Consider the following 20,474-nt stretch of genomic DNA (forward strand, 5'->3'; position numbering starts at 1 on the left):
CCATAACAGCAAAAGCGGAGAGAATCCGGTGCGGTAACTGAGTGCAAGAGGTGATCTAAAGGTTTTCTCCACCACAGCTGTCTTGTTAGACTGCAAATCCCAGCAGTCACGCCTTCCGCAGGAGCCAATAAGGAAGCCTCAAGTTTCTTCAGCCAATCACATCCTGATCTAGTGTTCCATCCCCCCAAGTGAATTCTGGGATTCGTGGTTTTCACGTGGCAATATCATACCATCGTGTTTAAGGCAATGTAGGCCACGCATCCGATTCGAAAGGAAAGCTCCTTTTAATAATTCTTCCACTGGTCCTCAGTCTAACTCCTTAACTAGCATTACTTCCAGGCTTTACACTAATTGAAAATCTTAAACTTTTTCTCCCCCTATCATATAGAAAAATAACCAATCTATTTTCAGATTAAGCACACTTGTCTCACTCGCCTACCATCCTGTAACCGTCGCTTTTAAGTCTCGCGAGAACAGCCCCTTTTGGTCGTTGTCATGCCTCCTGAAAGGTGGTTCAGGCGAAGACTGACACAAGCATCAGCCAACAGGATTGCCCTTTACCTAGCGTCTCTACAGCGTGCGTGGGGAGACCTCCGTGAACCCTGACCTCGGCTTCCGTAGCGTCCCGCGTCTACCGCCTCCGCCCCTGGAGCGAAGGAGGCGGGTTTTGGCCTCTTGCCCTAGGGTGCGAGTGCGGAGAGAGTGGGAGAGAGACGGGCCCGAGTGGAAGTGTCTGGCTCCTGGGAGAGGCTCTGCCGTACTCTTTGCTTCCTATGAGCTCGTTCTCCTGCGAGCACCGCCGTCATTAGGTCGGCCTCGTAGCCTCTGCTTCCTCCAGGACAGGCCCACACCTCGCCGGGGAGGCGGCAGCCGGCGGAGGCGCCTCCCTAGTCAGCGTCGGCGTCGCGCTGCGACCCTGGAAGCGGGAGCCGCTGCGAGCGAGAGGAGGAGCAGCAGCGGCGGCAGCGGGCAGCAGCATCAGCAGCGCCAGCGGGCGGGATCGAGGCCGTCAACATGGCGAGCGCCTCGTACCATATTTCCAATTTGCTGGAAAAAATGACATCCAGCGACAAGGACTTCAGGTGAGGGAGAAATCTGACCCTAAACCCACCTCGGAGCCCCTCATTTACGGTCCTGGCCCTCACACAGGCCTTGCCGCACCCCTTTGGCCTCAACCGGTTTCTCCGCTTTCCAGAGGTCCCCAGCCTACCCCTCTGCTCCCAGATCCCGGCAGGCCCCTTGCCTCTCCCACCTTCTAACCCCCTCCCCCCATTCTTTTCTCTAGGCGGTTGCGGTCGCCGGTCCTTCGGCCCCAAACGTCCCCACTGCATTCCCTACCCCGGCCCTTGACATGATTTTTGTGTCTCAGGTAGCGAAAAGGGGCGAAATCACCCACCGTTGTGGGTAGGTTAGTTGTAGGCTTGGCGATTGGGAGGTCGGGCCTATCCCCGCCAGCGGCGCTAGGCCGTCCTGCTCACTGGGGCCGGAGCTGCTGCCCACTCAGGAACCTAGCTGCCTCCTTTCCAACAGATGTGAGTGGGCCTAGGTGCATTCAGTTTGATCGATTTGCTTTTTTTTGTTTGTTTTTAAGTTCTTTGCGGATTAGGTTAGAAACTTCTTTGGATTGTTTCCTTCGTGAAGGTAGGAAGAAGGAGGTGGGGGTGGGGGGCAGCCAGGATGGAGGAAACTTGACTCTAGGGTTTTCCCGCCAGCATCTCTGTCATTTTCCCTTGTCAGGTAAAACCCAAGCAAGGAACTCGGAGTTTCAGTCTTATTTGTTCATATCTTGAATTTACTGCCAGAAAGGTGACTTGCTGAGCCTTAAACAGAAAAGTAAACGAAGCGAATGAGTCTTATTGGAAGGAGGAGTTTTCCAATATGAGGATAGCAGCTCTGTTCCAGGAGACTTGTACTGTCGGTTCCAAACCTTGGTAACATGCATATTGAAGAATTGTTGTATTTTCACAGATTATCTTAGTTTATCCCCCCTCTTTTGCACTACAGTAATGGTTACATTCCTTCCCTCCCACTTGCTATTCTATCACAAAATAAAAAAGCTCCCGATCTAAAAAAAAAAAAAAAAAAGCCTTTTATTTCTTTCCTACTCGTTTTGTTCTCTAGGCTTAGTGGTTGTATTTTTTTTGTGCATTTTAAAGGAAATAACATACAGTCTTTAATTAAAATTGTGGTTGAAGAACTATGTATTGTATGAACAGTACATTTTAACATCTGAAAACATGTCCATACCTTATCTACCAAGAAGAAATTTCCCAATTTGAGAAATGAGAACCATAAAAAAATGTAAAGATCATGTTTTTAATTAAATTGATGTGCTGGCATATTAAAATGGCCAGAGAAATAACAGTTTTGGTTCTGTGACTTCAAAGCCAAAAATGATTTTTAGAAAGTATTGCTGCCTAGGGAGATTTTAGTATTACATTTGATATTTTGAGAACTCACTCTATTAACATGATTTTAGTGTTGTGACTTTTTGGAGGAAACATGTTTTGGGTATTTTGATATTTTAAAATTGTGTAGTTCTAAGGCCAAAATCAAGATTATAGGGGAAAATAAAAGTTTTTGATTGTGTTTTTAAAGGATTAATGTGTTCTTTACTTCCTTTGGAAGCTTTGCTTGCTCCCAGTGCAAGCCGTTGAAATTTAAATAAATATTTCAGTGGAATACATATGTGTGTGTATATGTATATGTATGTATGTATACACACACACACACACACACACACACACACACATACACACACAACTAACTTTCAACTATGTAGTGTGGTGTGATTTTTTTTTTTCCCCTTCCTATTTCTGTGAATTGGCTCATTCTGTGAAAGTACTAAATTTTATTTTGATTGTATTTAATTTTAGTCTAAGATAGCATTTACCCTATAATAGTACAATTTTGCTCAACTAGTCAGGTTTGTGTATGGGTAACATAGAATAAAGAAATCAAATCATGCGATAATATGCATATGTGACTATTGACTGAAGATTCTTAAATTTCTTGGAAAATGTACACATGCTTTTTTTTTTAAAACTATATAAAAATATATAATGCTCTGATGTTAAGCTGTAGTCAGTGTTGAACTTCATAAGGATTATCTATCAATTTGGGCTGGAATAAATCAAAACATTACTGGGAGGAATTGTTATTCTCCTAAAACTAATATTGAAATATTTCTAATAGTTGGTAAGTAATATAGAAGATATGTTAGGTAGAATATATGTTTAGGAACAGTAAGTGACTTGACATCAAGTGTTTTTATTAACTGTTTTAAAGACTTGTGATACGCTCAAGCCATCTAGTTAATAGACAAGTCTTTGGACCAAAGCACTATGTATATTAAATTACAGGCACTTAAGAGATTAATTAGACTGGTGAGCATTTGAAGGCAAGTATTTTGAAGATTTTTCTGTATACTTTCAGTACAGGCATTTTTTTTGAGTACGTGTTATATTTTAAAATGAAGCTGTTAAGTTTCTCAGTAGAAATTTATTCACTTGTTTATTTTGGTGTAAATCACAGTTCGTTGCTACCTGTTTTAAAATACCTAGTGCCAGAAGAATGTTGAAGACAAGGCTAATTAACATTATAGAGTATCTAACATGTGCAGCCCACTCCACCTTGTATTAAGGGAAGAAGCAAACAATACATCTAAAAGGAAGAAAAAAGTTTTATTCTTCTAGGTAGACTCCAGAGAGAAAACCTACTTGTCACAATATATAAGTTCTAGTCACATACGATTCTTCCTTTATAGACTTGAAATTTCGGGTCTCTGGATAACTATATTGTACATTAATGCAAAGAAGGTAAAGAAATGGGTGCAGACCTCAAAATTTTTGAATGTCAACATTTTTGAAGAATACTTTTGTAGGACTTAAATCATAGGCTCAATTTATTGAGGAAAAAACAACTAATGCCCTTTTTCTTTGGTGTTCAGTATTTTAAGGTGAAATGTATATTAAGGTTTAGTGCCAGTAGATAGGTGATTGTGTAGATATCAGAATGAAAACTTTAATGTGCATGAACCGTATGAATGCTCCATTTATGAATATTAATATTGAATAATCAGTGGGTTGAGGTACAGTGTTCTGCTTTTATTTTCATATACTTCACCAATTGAATTAAAGTATATCAAGGAATCAAGAGCTAAATAAAAAATTTACGATTCTTTGATCTCTGTACATAATAATTACTCTTAATGTTAATATTAATATACTTGATCCTATTTATCTTTACAACTCTAGTAATACTAAATCTCTGTTACAGGTGAGGAAACTGAAATGGTGATGTTAAGTACTTTCCCAAGGTCAGTTAGACAGGAGTAGGTCTGGGCTTTCCAGATACCCCCAGAGCATAAACTTATTAACTTCCCTTAACACAAGGTAGCTACTTCTCCTGGGTTTTGACTAGGAGATGTTGAGAAGAAGACCTTAAATTTCTGTTCCTTCTAAATTAGGCTTATGAAATATTTTGTGTTAGAAGACATTTCTAATAATTCCCTAAGAGGGACTGCAAAAAGTTGATTTAGTGTTTGACCTCAGTAATATTTACATGCTTTTTAAATAGCTAAGACAATTCCAAAAAGATAAATAGCCCAGGGCAATATACAGTTGTCAGGCTTAAGTAGCAGCAAAGATGAAAGCAAGGATAGTCATGTTCATGGAGTGATGTGAGGTCTTTAAATTCTAGGTAGAGAAAATGAAATGTGATAATACACTAAATTCCTTTGCAGGGGAGGAGCAGATAATCTTGACTGGAACTAGGGGCAAGTATTGTTCAGGAAACTTTGAGGATAGGGATCTTTTCTTTCTGAACTGAATCTTTCACTCTGTTTAGCGTCTTGGCCATATGAGTTCTCAATAGATGCTTGTTTTAGTTGGATTTTAGTTCCAGAGTTAAGGAAAAAAAGCATGTAAGAATTGTGGGAAGTTTCCTCAAGAAGCCAGTGTAAAATCTACCAATCTTTTTTTAAATACTGTTTGATAAAATCTTAATTCACTGCATGGTTGAATTTCCTAGTGTGATGTAATGGTTTATGTTACCAGATTTATGTATGTATTTGGATATTGGAAGTTATTTTCTCTTAGAAGTATTAGCATTTAAATAAAATGCTAATAAAAATCTCAGTTCTGTTAAATGGAACCCTAGGCTTTCAGGGCTGGAAAGGACCTTAGAGATACCACAGCATAACTGAAACTACTGTGGATATTTACAATAATGTAACAGGAAATACTAAGTGAAGTTATCTAGACTGCTTGTGCTTAAAGAAGAGTAGGTTTAATCATAAGAAATAGATTTGTAGAGATTAAGAAGGTGATTTCTGGGTACTTTTAAGTACTTTGCAGGTTGGTGGCAGTAAGTTACTTGATTTCACTTCTGTGACTTCTTGAGCAATGTACTGGTAACACTATCAGCAATGATTACCGCTAGAAAGGGACCTCACTGAGGAAACTGGGGAGAAGAAAGATGACTAAAAATTAGTTTTATTTACATGAACAATATGAAGACTATACCAAGTTAATTCATAGTTCTAGGGGAATAAATGAGAAAGGTGTGATATCATTGGTGTATGTACAAGATCTTTGAAAGTTAATTGGTCACTGGGTGATGCACCAGGCCCATATCATCTAGTTTTCTGTTGGAAATAAGGATAAAATTGTTTATATATGAGGGGAAAGGGTGAGGCAGAGCTTCTCATTGTACAGTTACAAGGTATCTACTTCTAGTAATATTTATGCTTCTCTACATTGCATTTACTAAAGCTGAGCAAGTTCTGCCCTCAAGGAACTTTCAGGCCAGTAGAATAAGTCAGCTTTGTAAGTTCCAGACTGTGACTGTCTTGTTCGTAACTGTTTGCAGAGCCTGGCATGATTCTTAATCATGTTACCCCAAATTATTTGTTGAATAAATGAATGAGATTGCACTTTCTGTAAGTTCTATTCACCTGGGACTCCCATAGGAATCTGAAAGTTGACATCTTAACTTCCCTCCCTCTCACCTTAAGCCTTTATTATTATTATTTTTGTCTTGTTACATTACCATCCACCAAATGTTTCAATGGAGAACCTTGATGTAACCCTTCTACCTTCTTCTCTCTTTAGTCCCCTGATGCAGGGGTCCCCAGCCCCCACGGACTGGTACCAGACATTGGCCTCTTAGGAATCTGGCTGCACAGCAGTAGGTGAGCGGGCAAAGCTTCATCTGTATTTGCAGCCGCTTCCCATTGCTGGCATCACCACCTCAGCTCCAGCTCAGATCATCAGGCATTAGATTCTCATAGGAGCACCGGTCCCTAGTGCCAAAAAGGTTGGGGACTGCTGCCCTGATGAGTATTTCTCAAATTAGTCTCCCCGTCCTAGGCCTCTTTTTAGTCCAGTCTGTTGGTAATTCTTCCATTAGAATTTTCTTCCTAAATATCACTACTTATCATTGCCTTTTTCACTAATTCCCATTGACTACAAGATAAACTCTACACTTCTTTGCCGTTGCCCACCTAAGCTCACTGAAACTACTCTTTCCCAAAGCCCTCACAGTTAGTAGATGTTTTCTTTACTTGTCTATTTGATAGCACTGTTCACCACTTTTTCGTTCTTGAAATTCTCTTACATAAGTATCCCTGGCACAGCTTGGGTTTATTACTATTATAGTAAGGGAGCACACACACTATGGGATGTCTCAGTAGGAGGGCTGGGACTTATTTATCTGGGTAATTTTGGGTTAAGGAAGTGGAGATTGGATGTTGTCTGAAACCAGGGGCAGTTCTGTCATTTATTTTAATGTTATAGGTAGGGCAGACTAAAACAGAAGAGCTGTAATTAGTAAAGAAGTGGCAGTCACTCAGGAGGATGTTTGGTATTTTGTGCTGCTAAGTGAACTTGTCTGAAATGGATGTTCTGTGAGGTTTATGTCCAGGAAACTATATGCGTTAGTTGAAAACATCAGATTAGTATGGAATAACATTGAGATTTAGTTATGAGCCTCAGATCAGTTCCTTGACTACAGGGGCTCCTGTTTTTTTCTTTCTCAGTCCTCACTTTTGGCCAAGGGCCTGTGAATTTGGGCTGCAGGACATTGATTCATGATGTTCATGTCTTCACTATTGCTGATATTTTATAGATTAAGATCAGAGGAGTGGCCATTCAGTGTAGTCTGTAGTTGAACCAGGCTAATTAATCTGTTCTTCTATTGTTGGTGGTTGAACCATCTGACAGTGGCTGTTCAATAACATTAAGACTCTGGACAGGATACATACTCAACTGTAACACCCAAGTCCTGTGGTTTTCTTCCTCCTCTGTTCATTTTCTAACTCCTTTCTTAGCACCTCCATATCCTTTTCAAAGAACTATTAATTTTAACCTCAAATCTCAGAGTTGGTTCTCATTATTCATAGTAGTTATGTTCTATAAAGTTGCCATGAACATTGAATTAGCAATACTGAACCATTGCTTCTAGGGGAAGTACAAGGTTAGGTTCCTATGAGCTAGTCACAGAATTTCATTAGTCGATCAGTTCAGACTTCGTTTTATGTGTTTCTGTTTAAAGACACCTTATTTAATATATGTTATTGATTCATTAACATTGAACTCAAGACCACAAAAGCACTATAACTCATGCCTGAACAAATCTTACCTAACACGTATTTCTTCTGAAGAACACATCACAGCCTTCTTGTACTTGGGAATACTAGACAACATTTTAGCACTACTCTTCGGGGTCATTTTAAATAGCAAAATTACCAACAAAAAGCACAAACGAAAAAACATGATAATACGAGGTAGACCTAGAAGAAGATACAGTAGTCCCCCTTAATTTGTCGTTTTGCTTTTTGTGGTTTCAGTTACCCACGGTCAGCTGTGGTCCAAAAATATATGGTAAATCCCAGAAATAGTTAATAAGTTTAATAGTTAACAGTTAATTTATTAACTGTTCTTAGCACTGTTTTGAGTAGTGTGATAATTTGGCATAATCCTGCTCTTTCCTACCTGGAATGTGAATCATCGCTGTCCAGTTTATTCACACTGTATATGCTACCTGCTCATTAGCCCTCTTGGTTATAAGATCGACTTTCCACAAGTATACTGCTCCTTAGTCCTCACCACTACCACTATCACAATTATAGATAAAACATTTAAAATTCCAAACCATCCTTCTCTGTGCAAACCTCTGTTAATCCTTTGAGACCCAAACTGTCACTTCTTTTGGTGTTGTTATTATCAAGTGCCCTTGAGCATTGTTTTAAAAAATTTGTAAGATTGAAATTTGTTTATTTACCTGTCTGGTTGCCATAATAGGTGAAAAAGTTAAGAGGAAGAGATACTGTATCAATCTAGTTTATCTGACTTTTAAAAATATTTATCTATTGCTGATTTTCCTGATGCTCATTTTAACTTTTTAAAAAAATTAATTAATTATAGATTTTTGAAAATAAGCCGACTTCTTTATTAGAATGTAACTTTGAGATCAGGAGCCATTTTATCTTTTATTTGTCCTTTGCCCATAGGCATATTATGGGCATTATAGGCAGTGAATAAATAAATGAATCTGTGTACTAGTAGAATCCCTTCAGAATCATAAGACAATTTTTTTACCTCGAGATTATCTGCGTTTTTACTGAAATTGGTTATCTCTCTGTTTCTCTTTAACCTAATTAGCATTTCAAGGATTCTGAGAGATGCTATCTACAATGGTTATTTAATGGATTTTATCTAAGTAAAATGGTTAAGATACTTTTAATGCTTTATGTGTAGAAGTACCTGATTAGTGCGCTATTTAGTTTGCTTTTTTAATTTCCAGACTATTATGTGGTTTAATTTCTGTCATCATGTAAAATGGGGAGGGGCTTCCAGTCAGAACTGTTTCCATTTTTTAAAAGTACATGCTTATTTTACCTTTTATTATCTTAATTTGAACATTAGCTTTTCCTTATAAGCAGTTTTAAAAAATTCAGTAAGAATTGTGCTTTCATGTAGTTTAAGACTTTGTCAGATCTGCATTAAATGAATGTACTGATTACTGAAATTATCCTTAAAATTCTTTTTAAGTGATGAGTTGCTAAATGAATGTGGTTTTGCCAATCTTTACCTCATAGTTTATTGCCTACATTGCCAGACTGTTTGCATAGCTGTTTATCATTTCAGCTCTAATAGTGTTTTTTAATTGATTTAAACATGGATTTCAACATTTCTGCGTGTAACATAAAATATTAAATTTGTACTCAAACCGAATCTGGTTCACATAAAAGAAAAAGGCATTTAATAATTCTTATTTAAGTTAGATTATTTTGATAGGTGGAAGGGAGCCAAGAATTAATGGGAAAAGTTCATTTGACCTTTAAACAGATTTGGAAGTTTTATTTCAATGTGATTAATATTTTGAGAAGTTACTTTTAAACCAATGAATTGTCTGGTGAGGTTTAAGAAAAAATCTGAGAGTCTGTTTACCTTTATTTTTAGCTTCTGTTCAACCTTTTCATTTAAAACTGAGATTAGGCAGTTGATCACTCTGGATCTTTTTGTCAGATTGTTCAGTATTAAGTCTTTCTTTGGCAGTGGTTCTTAAGGGGAGAGGGCTGGATGTCAGGTGAAACGCCTTTCTAAAATCACCTCATCTTTTGACAAGACACCTGATAGCTAGTGGTGGGAGTTGGAGGTGAGAATTTGTATTTTGGAAATTTCCTAATAATTTGTGATACGTGACCAAACACATAGAGTATTACTAAGAAAGTTATTCTTAATGTTTGTAATTAAAGCCTTCCTAGGTAAAATTCAAATCACGTGCAAAGTTAAGAACTTTTCTACCCCTAAAAGCAGTGATGCAGTTAATTAGAATGAAAGATCACCCACTGTAGGTCTTGTAAGTTGATTTGGAATCAAGAGTAACATGGGGGAGATAATTTTGGGTAATGATACCTTATTTAAGAGTATATCAGGAGATAGATATAGAAAGATAGATATGAATGATAGCATTGGATTGGAAATCATGATCTATATAGTTGATACTTAACATTTTAAAATTATCAACATATTTTAATTTTTGATAGGTTTATGGCTACAAATGATTTGATGACAGAACTGCAGAAAGATTCCATCAAGTTGGATGACGATAGTGAAAGGAAAGTAGTGAAAATGATTTTGAAGTTATTGGAAGATAAAAATGGAGAGGTACAGAATTTAGCTGTCAAATGGTAAGTTATTTTTTTACTTGCTTTCTACTCCCTCTGTCCCCGTTAAAGTACTGTAACTGTAATAATTGGTAAATTACATTAGTCTTATACTACATCTTTCTGGAGTAGGCGACTGGTGAATATTTAGTGTTAATGTACTTGGTGCATATGATACATTTCCTTATAGTTTCTGTATTGACTAAATGTAGCCTTTCAGATATCATTCTTAAGTAGTACATACAAGGAAACTCCAAAAAGAGTGGTTCTTTCACTTGTTTGACCTGACTTGTTTTAGCTGGATTAAAAGGCCTACCTGCCCTTATCCATCTCTATTCTAGTATGGGGAAAATTTAAGAACCAAGGGAAGTAAAAAAAATAATAAGACTTAAAGAATAGCAGCAGTTAACGCCATAGTTAACACAAGTCAACACTGATGATATTTTTTCTTAAAATCATGGGAATTCCATTTGTTTTGTGTGTATACAGTGCAGTAGGGGCATCTTGTTAGGTATAATGCTAACATGAAAACTTGAAAGTTGCACTCTTTAATAGGTACACCATTTGAGTTCTCAGTATAATACAGCTACTTAATTTATACATACCAAATATTAAGCCCTTAATTTACAAAGAAAGTTATTAGTAAGGATAACCTTTAGTTTCATATAAAAATTAAGTCACGGACTTTTATGTCATTTTGTATGTCATGTAATATTTGATAGCAATTTAAAGCATTGTCTCCTTATTACTCTTGTATTGGATTTTCTTATAAAGGTTTTAAATTTGTTTTAGGCTAAGCTTTTACTTACTTGCTGTTAAAGCAGGCAAAAATATGAGAAATCATTGGTCAGCATAGAGTTTCTGGACATGCAGTACAACTTTGTTGAGTATGTTTATTTAACTTGGGACGTTTGCAAGTTTAAGTTGCATGATAATGCAAATGAGTATAATTTTAATCATTATTTTTCATCTTTTAATTCTTTTGTCATGTGCTTAATAAACAAAGTTTGGTTCAAAATATATGCTGAACATTTACCAGCCTTTAAAAATAATAATAAAAAGTAGTTTGTCCTAGATCGAGAATTGAGAAGTACCTAGGTCTTAATCACTCTAGTATGAATCTTTACTCATGGAACCTGAGCTTTTGATCTTTTGATGATCTTTTATGCTTAAAATTAATGAGTTGGAGGGAAAAAATGACATATTCAAAAAAATAAAAGAATTGATATAAACAAGAGTAATAAATCAAGAGAGAAAACCAAGGTCTTATTCTTGGAGGAGGGAAAATCCAATAGATAGATACATTACTAAGTAGTCTTATCAAAAAATTGGGAAAATTGTTAGATAACTTATTAAAAAGAAACCCAGGCCTGGATATTTCACACAACTCTTTGAAACTTCAACGAATAATTAATTCCAGTACACATAGTTCTAGTACTATTTTAGAACATAAAGCATGAAAATCCGGTCTTTTGTTTAAACCAAATACTGATAACAAATCCTGACTAAAGATAACATTGAAAAAGGAAACTACAGATCAGTTTCATTTAAATGTTCAAAATAAAATTCAACAATATATTAAATGTAACATACAATGATCAAATGAGGTTCATCCCAAGAATATAAGGGCAGTTCAATGTTATATGCTTTATTAATATATTTATTTCATCATGCTAATAGATCAGAGGAAGAAAAAATTATCTGGTTAGTTTGTGAAAGCACTGATAAGATTCATCATTTCTTGATTTAAAAAAAAAAAACTTCCAACATTTAAGCTGCTTTGGATAATTAGAGGAGTAAAGCACCTTACAAAAACCACCATCATACTTAATGTGTTATTAGGGGGATGAATAGGTCAGGGATGTTGTATCTCACTAGAGAGAATTCATCATCTATTTCAAGTAAAACATTGAACAACATGGAATTGATAGTACCTTTTTTAACATTAAAAGTTCACAAACACACATATACCTCACCTCCAAATCCAACAAATTACCAGATACCTTCACACTAAAGTCAGCAATAAGATGTGCCTCTATCTCCATTACATTTCCTTTAAAGGTATTAGGCACTATAAGACAAGATGGAAAAATTAGACACATAAGAATTGGAAAAGGTACATGGGAAAAATCAAGTCAGTCAAAAAAATTTACACAGTAAGAATTCAGTTGAAGTAACAGGTTTTAAAATTAATGAACAAAAATCAATAGCTTTTGTATAAGCAAATAATAACCAGTTAGAAGATATCATGGAAGCAAATATCCATTTTATTACAGCAAGAGGAAGACAAAACCCCTAGAAACAAATTTAACAAGAAATGTTACAGTGGTAACCTTGAGTGAAGGTATTGTATAAGGGAAGGTTGTATGTGAAGGCAGCCTTAAAAATACTCCTAACCAATAACAAAAATGTATTTGGAAACAAATGTACTTGGAACACATTTGTTTCGAAACAAAAGTACTTGGATTAGGACAACTCAACACAATTGTCGGATAACTCAACAAAGTTGTTGGTTTTCTCCAGGTTAATTGAATGTTAACTTAATTGTTAAAATCAGTAATTTTTCCCCACAAGCTAGACAAGTTTCTAGAGTATATTTTGGTGGGAAGTGTTTGCTTAGGATAGCCAAGAAAACCCTGGAAAAATATAACAGTTGCTGGAGTTAGTTAGCCTTACTAGATAGGAAAACATACTGTAATATGTCATTAATCAAAGCAGTGAGGTAGTGAGGCATTAATAGACCATGGGAGTAAAAGAGAATGGAAAATACATGATGAAGATGGCATCAATGGTGAAAAGTTGGACCTTTTTTCAAAAGACTGGATAACCATAAAATTTTATTTTTACCCCACATACAACACCACTACTTGTTTCGTTCACCTTAAATTAGTTTTGCCTATAGTAGAACTTCATTTAAATGGAATCATACAATATGTACTCTTTTGTTTCTGGCTTTTTTCATTCATCTGTGACATGCACGTTGGGTGTATTAGTATTTCATGACTTAATTGCTGATAAATAATCCATTGATACCACAATCTGTTTACATATTTGGTTTCTTTCTAGGGTTTGTCTATTTTATATAAAGATAAAATGAACATTTTACCTTTTTAGTACATGTGTCCTTATTTCTTACGAATAAATACCTAAGTATGAAATTGCTGTTGTCCATTTAGATTTTCTAAGAAACTGCCAAATTGTTCCCCAAAGTATTTGTATAATTTTACATGAAAGTACCAGTTGCTCCACATTCTCACCACTTTTTTATATCACTCTTCAAGTTAAGCCATTCCAATAGGTGTGTAGGTATTTTAATTTAATTTACATTTCTCTGATGACTAGTGCTGTCTGGTGCTATTTTGTGTGTTTATTGGCCATTTTAAAATTTTTCGTAAATTTTTTCCAATTTTTAAAATTGAGATGGTCTTTTTCAAATTGTAGGAGTTTTACATATATTCTGGATGCAGGTCCTTTGACACTTAAAATTTTGTCAACATTATCTCCTAATTTGATGAGTTTAAGTTTTTAATTTTAGTTTTAAATTTAATTCAGTTTAATTTAAAAATTAGTTTAAACTTTTCTTTTATGGTTATCACTTTCTCTGTCCTAAGAAATCTGTTTACCTTAAGTTACAAAGGTAGTCTCCTGTGTTTTATTCTAAAAGCCTATTGTTTCAGCTTTTATTTTTAGTTCTGTGATCTATTTTGAATTAACTTTTGTGAGGTAGGAAATGAGTTTATCTTTTTTTTCCATGTAGATACTCAGTTGTTGAAGCACCATTTATTGAAAACACCTTCCTTTCTCTACTGAATTGCATTGGCATCTTTGTCAGAAATCAATTAACTATGAAGGTGTGGGTCTATTTCTAGATTCTATTCTGTTCCATTCATCTGTTTGTCTATTCTGATGCCAGTACAACACCTTTATTAGCATAGCCCAGACCTTTTCAAATTGGCACTGTTGACTTTGAGCCAGATTATTTTTTGTTGTGAGTGATTATTTTCTGTATTCTGTGTATTTTAGGATGTTTAGCAGCATCTTGGCCTTTAACTCACTGTTTGACAATAGCATTCCTTCTTCCCTCAGTAGTTAGTGACAACCAAAAATTGTCTCCAGATATTGCCAGATGTCTATTGGATGGTAAAAATCGCCCTTGGTTGAGAAATGCTGGAGTAGATCTGTAGAAGTCTAAATAAAGTAAGGTAGTGTAAGTTTCCTAATTTCATTCTTCCTTTCCCATGAATATTTTGACTTTTTAGGTTTTTTTGTATTTCCATGTAAATTTTAGAATCAGTTTGTCAATTTCTGTTTTTAAAAATGAGCTTGCTTAAATTTTGATTGGGGTTGTGTTGAAGCCATAGATATATTTGAAGGGAATCAACCTCTTAAACAATAGAATCTTAACCATGAACCTCAATATCTCATACTTTTCTGTTGATTCCCCAGGATTTTCTATCCACACTTTTAATCTTGGTTTTGGTAATTTGTATTTTCTCTCGCCCCCGCCACTCCCCCCCTCCAAATTCCCCTAACTAGGGATTTACCAACTTTACTACTTTGCTGAAGAACTGATTTCAGAGTTAATTTTCTCTATTGTTTGTTGCCTGTTTTATTGATTTCTTCTTGCTGGTATTTTCATTCTCACTTTCTTTCATTCTAATTCTTAAACATTTAAACTAATATTTTCTTTTAAGTATTTCTTGTGCTCCATCCTATAAATTTTAGCATTTTCATTATCATTCAGTTTGAAATATTTTTAATCACTGATTTTTCTTTGATCCATGAGTTATTTAAAAGCAACTTTCAATTGTTTGAAGGTTAGCTAGATGTTTATTTTTACTGGTTTCTAATTTAATTCCATTACAGTAAGAGCCATATTCTTTAAGATTTCAAGATGGTTTCATTTGTTTTTTTTTTTTTTATTTGTTTTGTCTACTGAGATTTGTTTTGTGGTTTGCCATATGTAGTCTTAGTGAATGTTCCATGTACACTTGAAAAAAAGTGTATTCTATATTAATTGGGTGCAGTGTTTTCTGAATTAGTCAATGTAGTTGATAGTATAATTCAGATTTATAGCCTTAGTGATTTTTTTTCTTTTGTCGATATTAAATACTGAAAGAGGGGTGTTAAAATTTCTAACTATGATTGTCAATTTATCTGTTTTTCTCTTTAATAATGTCGATTTTTGTTTCATGTACTTTAAAGCTGTGTGACTGGGTACATACACATTTATAATTATGTCTTCTTCATGTTTAACTTTATGAGTAGAAAAGGTTTCTCTTTAAACATACTTTCTCTTGAAATATATTTTCTCTCATGTTATATAGCCAATCCCACTGTTAAGATTAGTGTTTGTATAGTGTATCTCTATTTCAATTTAATCTGGGTTTTTATTTTTAAATTATGTATCTCGTACACAGCAGATAGTCCATTGATGTTTATTGTAAATACCGATATGGTTGGATTTAGGTGTGCCATTTTGCTTCTTGTTTCTTTTGTTGTTGTTATTACGTTTTTGTTGTTTTTCTTCTTTCTTCTTTTGGGTTAGTCAAATATTGTATCGCAGCAATTCTTAAAGTTTGATTTGGGAGTCCTTGGGGCATCCTGTGACCTTGGTAATGTCAAAAGTATATGAATAATACTAAAATGTTATTTTCCCTGTGACTCTTAAGTGCACAGTATAATTTTCCAGAGGCCACATGATATATGATATTATAACAGATTGAATGTAAAAGCAGATATGAGAATCCAGTTGTTTTCTTTTAAGCTCAAAAATTAATTTGCAAAATTTTAAAATTTTCCCACTTTTTTGGAGAATATAATTTTTCTTAAAAATGTTAACATATAATGGGTTATTATTGTTACTTTAAAATTTTATTATGGTAAATACTGACAGATACAACCCACATAAAGGAAAGTTTTTTGGGGGGTCTTCATTGATTTTTGGAAGTGTCGAAAGGGTTTCTGAAACCAAAAATTGGGAATCACACTGTTCTACAATATTTAATTTTGATTTTCTCTGTTGACTTTTAGATATATATCTTTGCATTATTTTTTTTAATTGTCACTGTAAGCTAGGGATTATAAATTGTATCTTAAATTTATCACTGTCTATTAAAAGTTAATGTTATACCATATGATATAAATCATGTAAACTTTTCAATAATGGTTTTCCATTTACCTTTCTCCTGTCTTTGTGCTGGTATTATTTTTAATATATTTGTGTGTGTGTGTATGTGCGTGTGTACATAGTACAAAAAATATTTTATTTTTAACATACAGCCTTTTATGTATACACACATTTACCATTTCTGGTGATCTTTATTCCCTTCTATAAATCCAAGTTACCATCTGGTTTTATTTTCCTTTAGCCTAGAGAACTTCCTGTAGCAATCTTTGTAGTATGGGTCTGGTAGTGATATATTCTCAGCTTTTATCTGAAATTGTCTTAATTTATCTTCATTATGAAAGGATAATTTTACTGGATATGGAATTCTGGTTGGACAGTTTTTCTCTGGTTTTAGTTCCATCTTTATCTGGCATTCAAATTGTTTTCTAACATAATAGTTTTAGAGGTTTTACAATTATCTGCAAGAGGGCTAGTCCAAAACTATTTCGTCATTAATGGAAGCTAGAACTCTTTAAATTCATTTTTGGAATTCCTTTTATTTTCACTCCCAATTTTCAATGTTTTACATTAGGTTTCTTTATATACATGCCATGTCTCTGTTGTCACTGTCATCATTTTCGATTGGACTCTTCTTGGATTTCTCCAACCTTACTGTTTTTCTTCCTTTCTCCTCTTAATTCCCCAGATTTTTCTCCCTACTACTTCTCTAGTCAATCAGTCAGCATTTATTTATTGAGCATATATATGTGAAACATTGATCTGAGCATTTATCAAATGAAACTATTTTCATCTGTCACTTATGCTTGAGAAAATACATTGGTTCCCACTTGTACTACATCACATTTAAATTTATTGGTGTAACTAACGGTTCTCCATAATTTCCCAGGGGCCCAAGTTTCTTGTTGTGGTTTTCATCTGCCTTTAGTATCAAACAGTTTTTAATTGTGACCGTAGGCTAGAAATTATAAATTGCATCTTAAATTTATCACAACCTATTAAAAGTTAATATACCATATGATATTATATAAACCATTCAGTAACATTTTTTTCATTTGCATTTCTCTTGTCTTTGTGCTGCTGCTGTTTTTAGTACATATTAATATATTCTTTTCGCTCCTCATTTCTTTCACTATGCATTTCACTTATTCTAGTCTCTGATCTTTTTATTTGAAGTGCTCTTCTTTTCTTACTATAACCCCTCAAAGCCTAGTAACCAAAAATATCTTAGGTGCAATTACCTATAGATATTAACATTGAATTTAAAAGTTTTTTTTAATTGTGTAGAGTAGTGAATGCCTTCAGTTAATTTCTAAAGTAGTTACATGAATCCCTTACCTCACCAACCAGATGATAAATTTTTGGAGATGGGGGCCATAATTTTGTTATTCACTACAGTCTTAAATGTAATGGCTCCTCAATCAATATTCATGCACTAAACATTACCTACTATGTGCTAAATTTTATGAGAAGGATACGAAGGAATTTTCTCTATCCTCACCTGGTGGACCTACATTCAAACTTATATTAACAAACAGTATGAAATCCTAATCCTAATCCTTTGGGAGCACAAGTTAGTACTATCTTAAGTTTCATGATACTATAATGGAAATCAGTGGGGAAAAAAATTGGAAACCACCTGCAAGGAGCACATCAATCAAAAATCTCTTGAGGAATTCTGGTCAAGATGGCATAATAGATAAATGTTGTGTTAGCCTCCTCCCATGACCACATCAAAATTACAACTAAACTGCAGAGAACAACTGTCATTGAGAATCACCTAAAGTCTAGTGAGCATAACTAAGGACTTAAAGATGAAGCCATGTGGAGACTGGTTCAGGAGGGGCAGAGACGTGGAAATTGGGAGAGATATCTCGGCTTTGGAGGTCCCTCTCTCAGGAGTGAGGAGTCCCAGCCCCACACCAAGCTTTCACAGCCAGAAGTTGTGGTGACTTCTCTTCCCAGCACTAGAACCTGGAGTGCTGGGAAGAGAAGTCACCACAACTTCTGGCTGTGAAAACCAGCAGAGATTGTGGCCAGATGAGACAGAGGGCAGCTGGAATTCCAGGCTTTGCTTTTAAAGGGCAAACTTGGACTTATTGACAACTCACTTGTTGTGAGCTCCAGTGCTGGAGTAGCAGCTCCAAAGGTGCCAGGGAAATACAGGGAGGAACTGAATTGTCTGGCTTCAGGGTGAGGCCTAGAGGGTGAGCTTTCTCCCGAACAGAGGTGCTGGCAGAAGCAATTATTCCTTTGTTGAACCCTCCCCCGCCCAGCCTGTAGATGCAGAAGGACACCATATCTGAATCTCCATCAACCTGGCTAAAACTTTTCACCTTGCCCTGGAGATTCCCCAGGCCCCACTCCACGCAAGACACCTTCAATGGTTTTTCCATACAAACTGCCTGTCTTGGCTCATGCTGCGGACTCCTGAAAATCTCAAAGGTTCACAAACCCTAAACAAGCAGCATCTGGCCTTGCAGAACCCTGTACCTATTGCTAAGCAGCCCTAAGCCTAGCACTAACATCAGCCAGCCTCAGTTCACAGCTTAACCTCTCCCAGGCACCTCCAAGTCTAGCATAAGTGGCATCCATCTGTAGGTCAGTTTGTAGCTCATACCAAGTTTCCCTAGAGCAGGGCTCTGGCAGAGGCTGACCTTGGCCTGCACCAGAGCACCAGCACCTGGTGGCCAGCTTCAGACCACACCAGAGTATCGCTCAAACACCTCTACAGATGACACCAAAGGGCAGACTGCACAGGCACCAGAGCCCTGCTAAAATGAATCCTGCTCTGTATGGTCAGCCCTTGTACAACAGCTTTTCCACTGTAGTCACAGCCAGTACTCACAACCAGTCAGCCTGAAGGTCAGTCCTTCCTTTTGATGTACCAACAATAGTCCAGGCTCAGCTACAACAAGGGCACACACAACCCACACAAGAGACATTCCTGGAGCACCTGGCTCAGGTGACCAGGGAGACTGTGCCACTGGGGCCCACAGGACATCTACTACATCTACTACTCTACCAAGACTAGGAGACATAGCAGCTCTACCTCATAAATAGAAACAAAGACAGTCAGCCAAAACGAGAAGACAAACATGTCTCAAATGAAAGGACAGAACAGAGTTCCAGAAAAAGAACTAAGCAAAATGGAGACAAGCAATCTACCAGATGCAGAGTTCCAAACACTGGTTAAAAGGGTGCTCAGCGATCTCAGTGAGAACATCAACAACGAGATAAGAAACATAAAAATGGAGGTAGAAAGCATAAAGTCAAACATGAAGAAAACAAAAGGAATCTACAGTAGATTAGATCAAGCAGAAAATCGAATCAGCGATTTGGAAGATAAGGTAGCAGAAAATACCCTAACAGAACAGTAAAAAGAAAAAAGAATTGGAAAAAAAAAAAAAGGATAGTTTAAGGGGCCTTTGGGACAATATCAAGCGTAGCAACATTAGCATCTTAGTAGTACCAGAAGGAGAAGAGAGCAAGCAAAAAAGGAATTGAAAACCTATTTGAAGAAATAATGATGGAAAACTTTCCAAACCTGGTGAAAGATAGACATACAAGCCCAGGAAGCACAGAGAGTCCCAAATAAGATCAACCCAAAAAGGCCCACACCAAGATACATCATAATTAAAATGCCAAAGGTTAAAGACAATTTTAAAGTGCAGCAAGAGAAAAGCAGTTAGTTACCTACAAGGGAGCTTCCATAAGACTGTCAATTGATTTCTCAACAGAAGCTTTGCAGGCCAGAGGTATTAGGATGAACTATTTAAAGTGATGAAAAGCAAGGACCTACAACCAAGATTACTCTACCCAGCAAAGCCATATTTAGAATCAAAGGACAGATAAAGAGCTCCCCAGACAAGAAAAAACTAAAGAAGTTCACCACCAAACCAGTATTATAAGAAATGTTAGAAACTTGAAGAAAATAAAGATTAACAACATGAATAGTAAAATGGCAGTAACTAAATATGTATCAATAATTACTTTAAATAGGTTAAATGCTTTAATCAAAAGACAGAAGGTGCCTGAATAGATAAGGAAACGGGACCTTTACATATGCTTCAACTCAAAAGAAATGTATAGACTGAAAGTACAGGGGTAGAAAAATATATTTCATGAAAATGGAAACAAAAAAAAGAAAAACTGGGTAGAAATGGCTATACCAGA

The 20,474-nt window shown here is 35.9% G+C and overlaps 1 protein-coding gene across 1 annotated transcript in view; it reads left to right on the plus strand.

The window, feature by feature from the left end:
• Window positions 1-631: 631 nt before the first annotated feature.
• Window positions 632-20,474, plus strand: part of CAND1 (cullin associated and neddylation dissociated 1) — a 40,428-nt gene continuing 20,585 nt past the window's right edge. The window contains exons 1-2 of the mRNA XM_039865946.1: window positions 632-1,082; window positions 10,052-10,195. Of these exons, the coding sequence (XP_039721880.1) occupies window positions 1,015-1,082; window positions 10,052-10,195 (212 nt within the window). The 5' untranslated portion in view covers window positions 632-1,014. The remainder of the gene's footprint in view (window positions 1,083-10,051; window positions 10,196-20,474) is intronic.

The sequence above is a fragment of the Pteropus medius genome, unplaced genomic scaffold (assembly GCF_902729225.1).
Source record: "Pteropus medius unplaced genomic scaffold, Ma_sr-lr_union100, whole genome shotgun sequence".
NCBI classification, from domain to species: Eukaryota; Metazoa; Chordata; class Mammalia; order Chiroptera; family Pteropodidae; genus Pteropus; species Pteropus medius.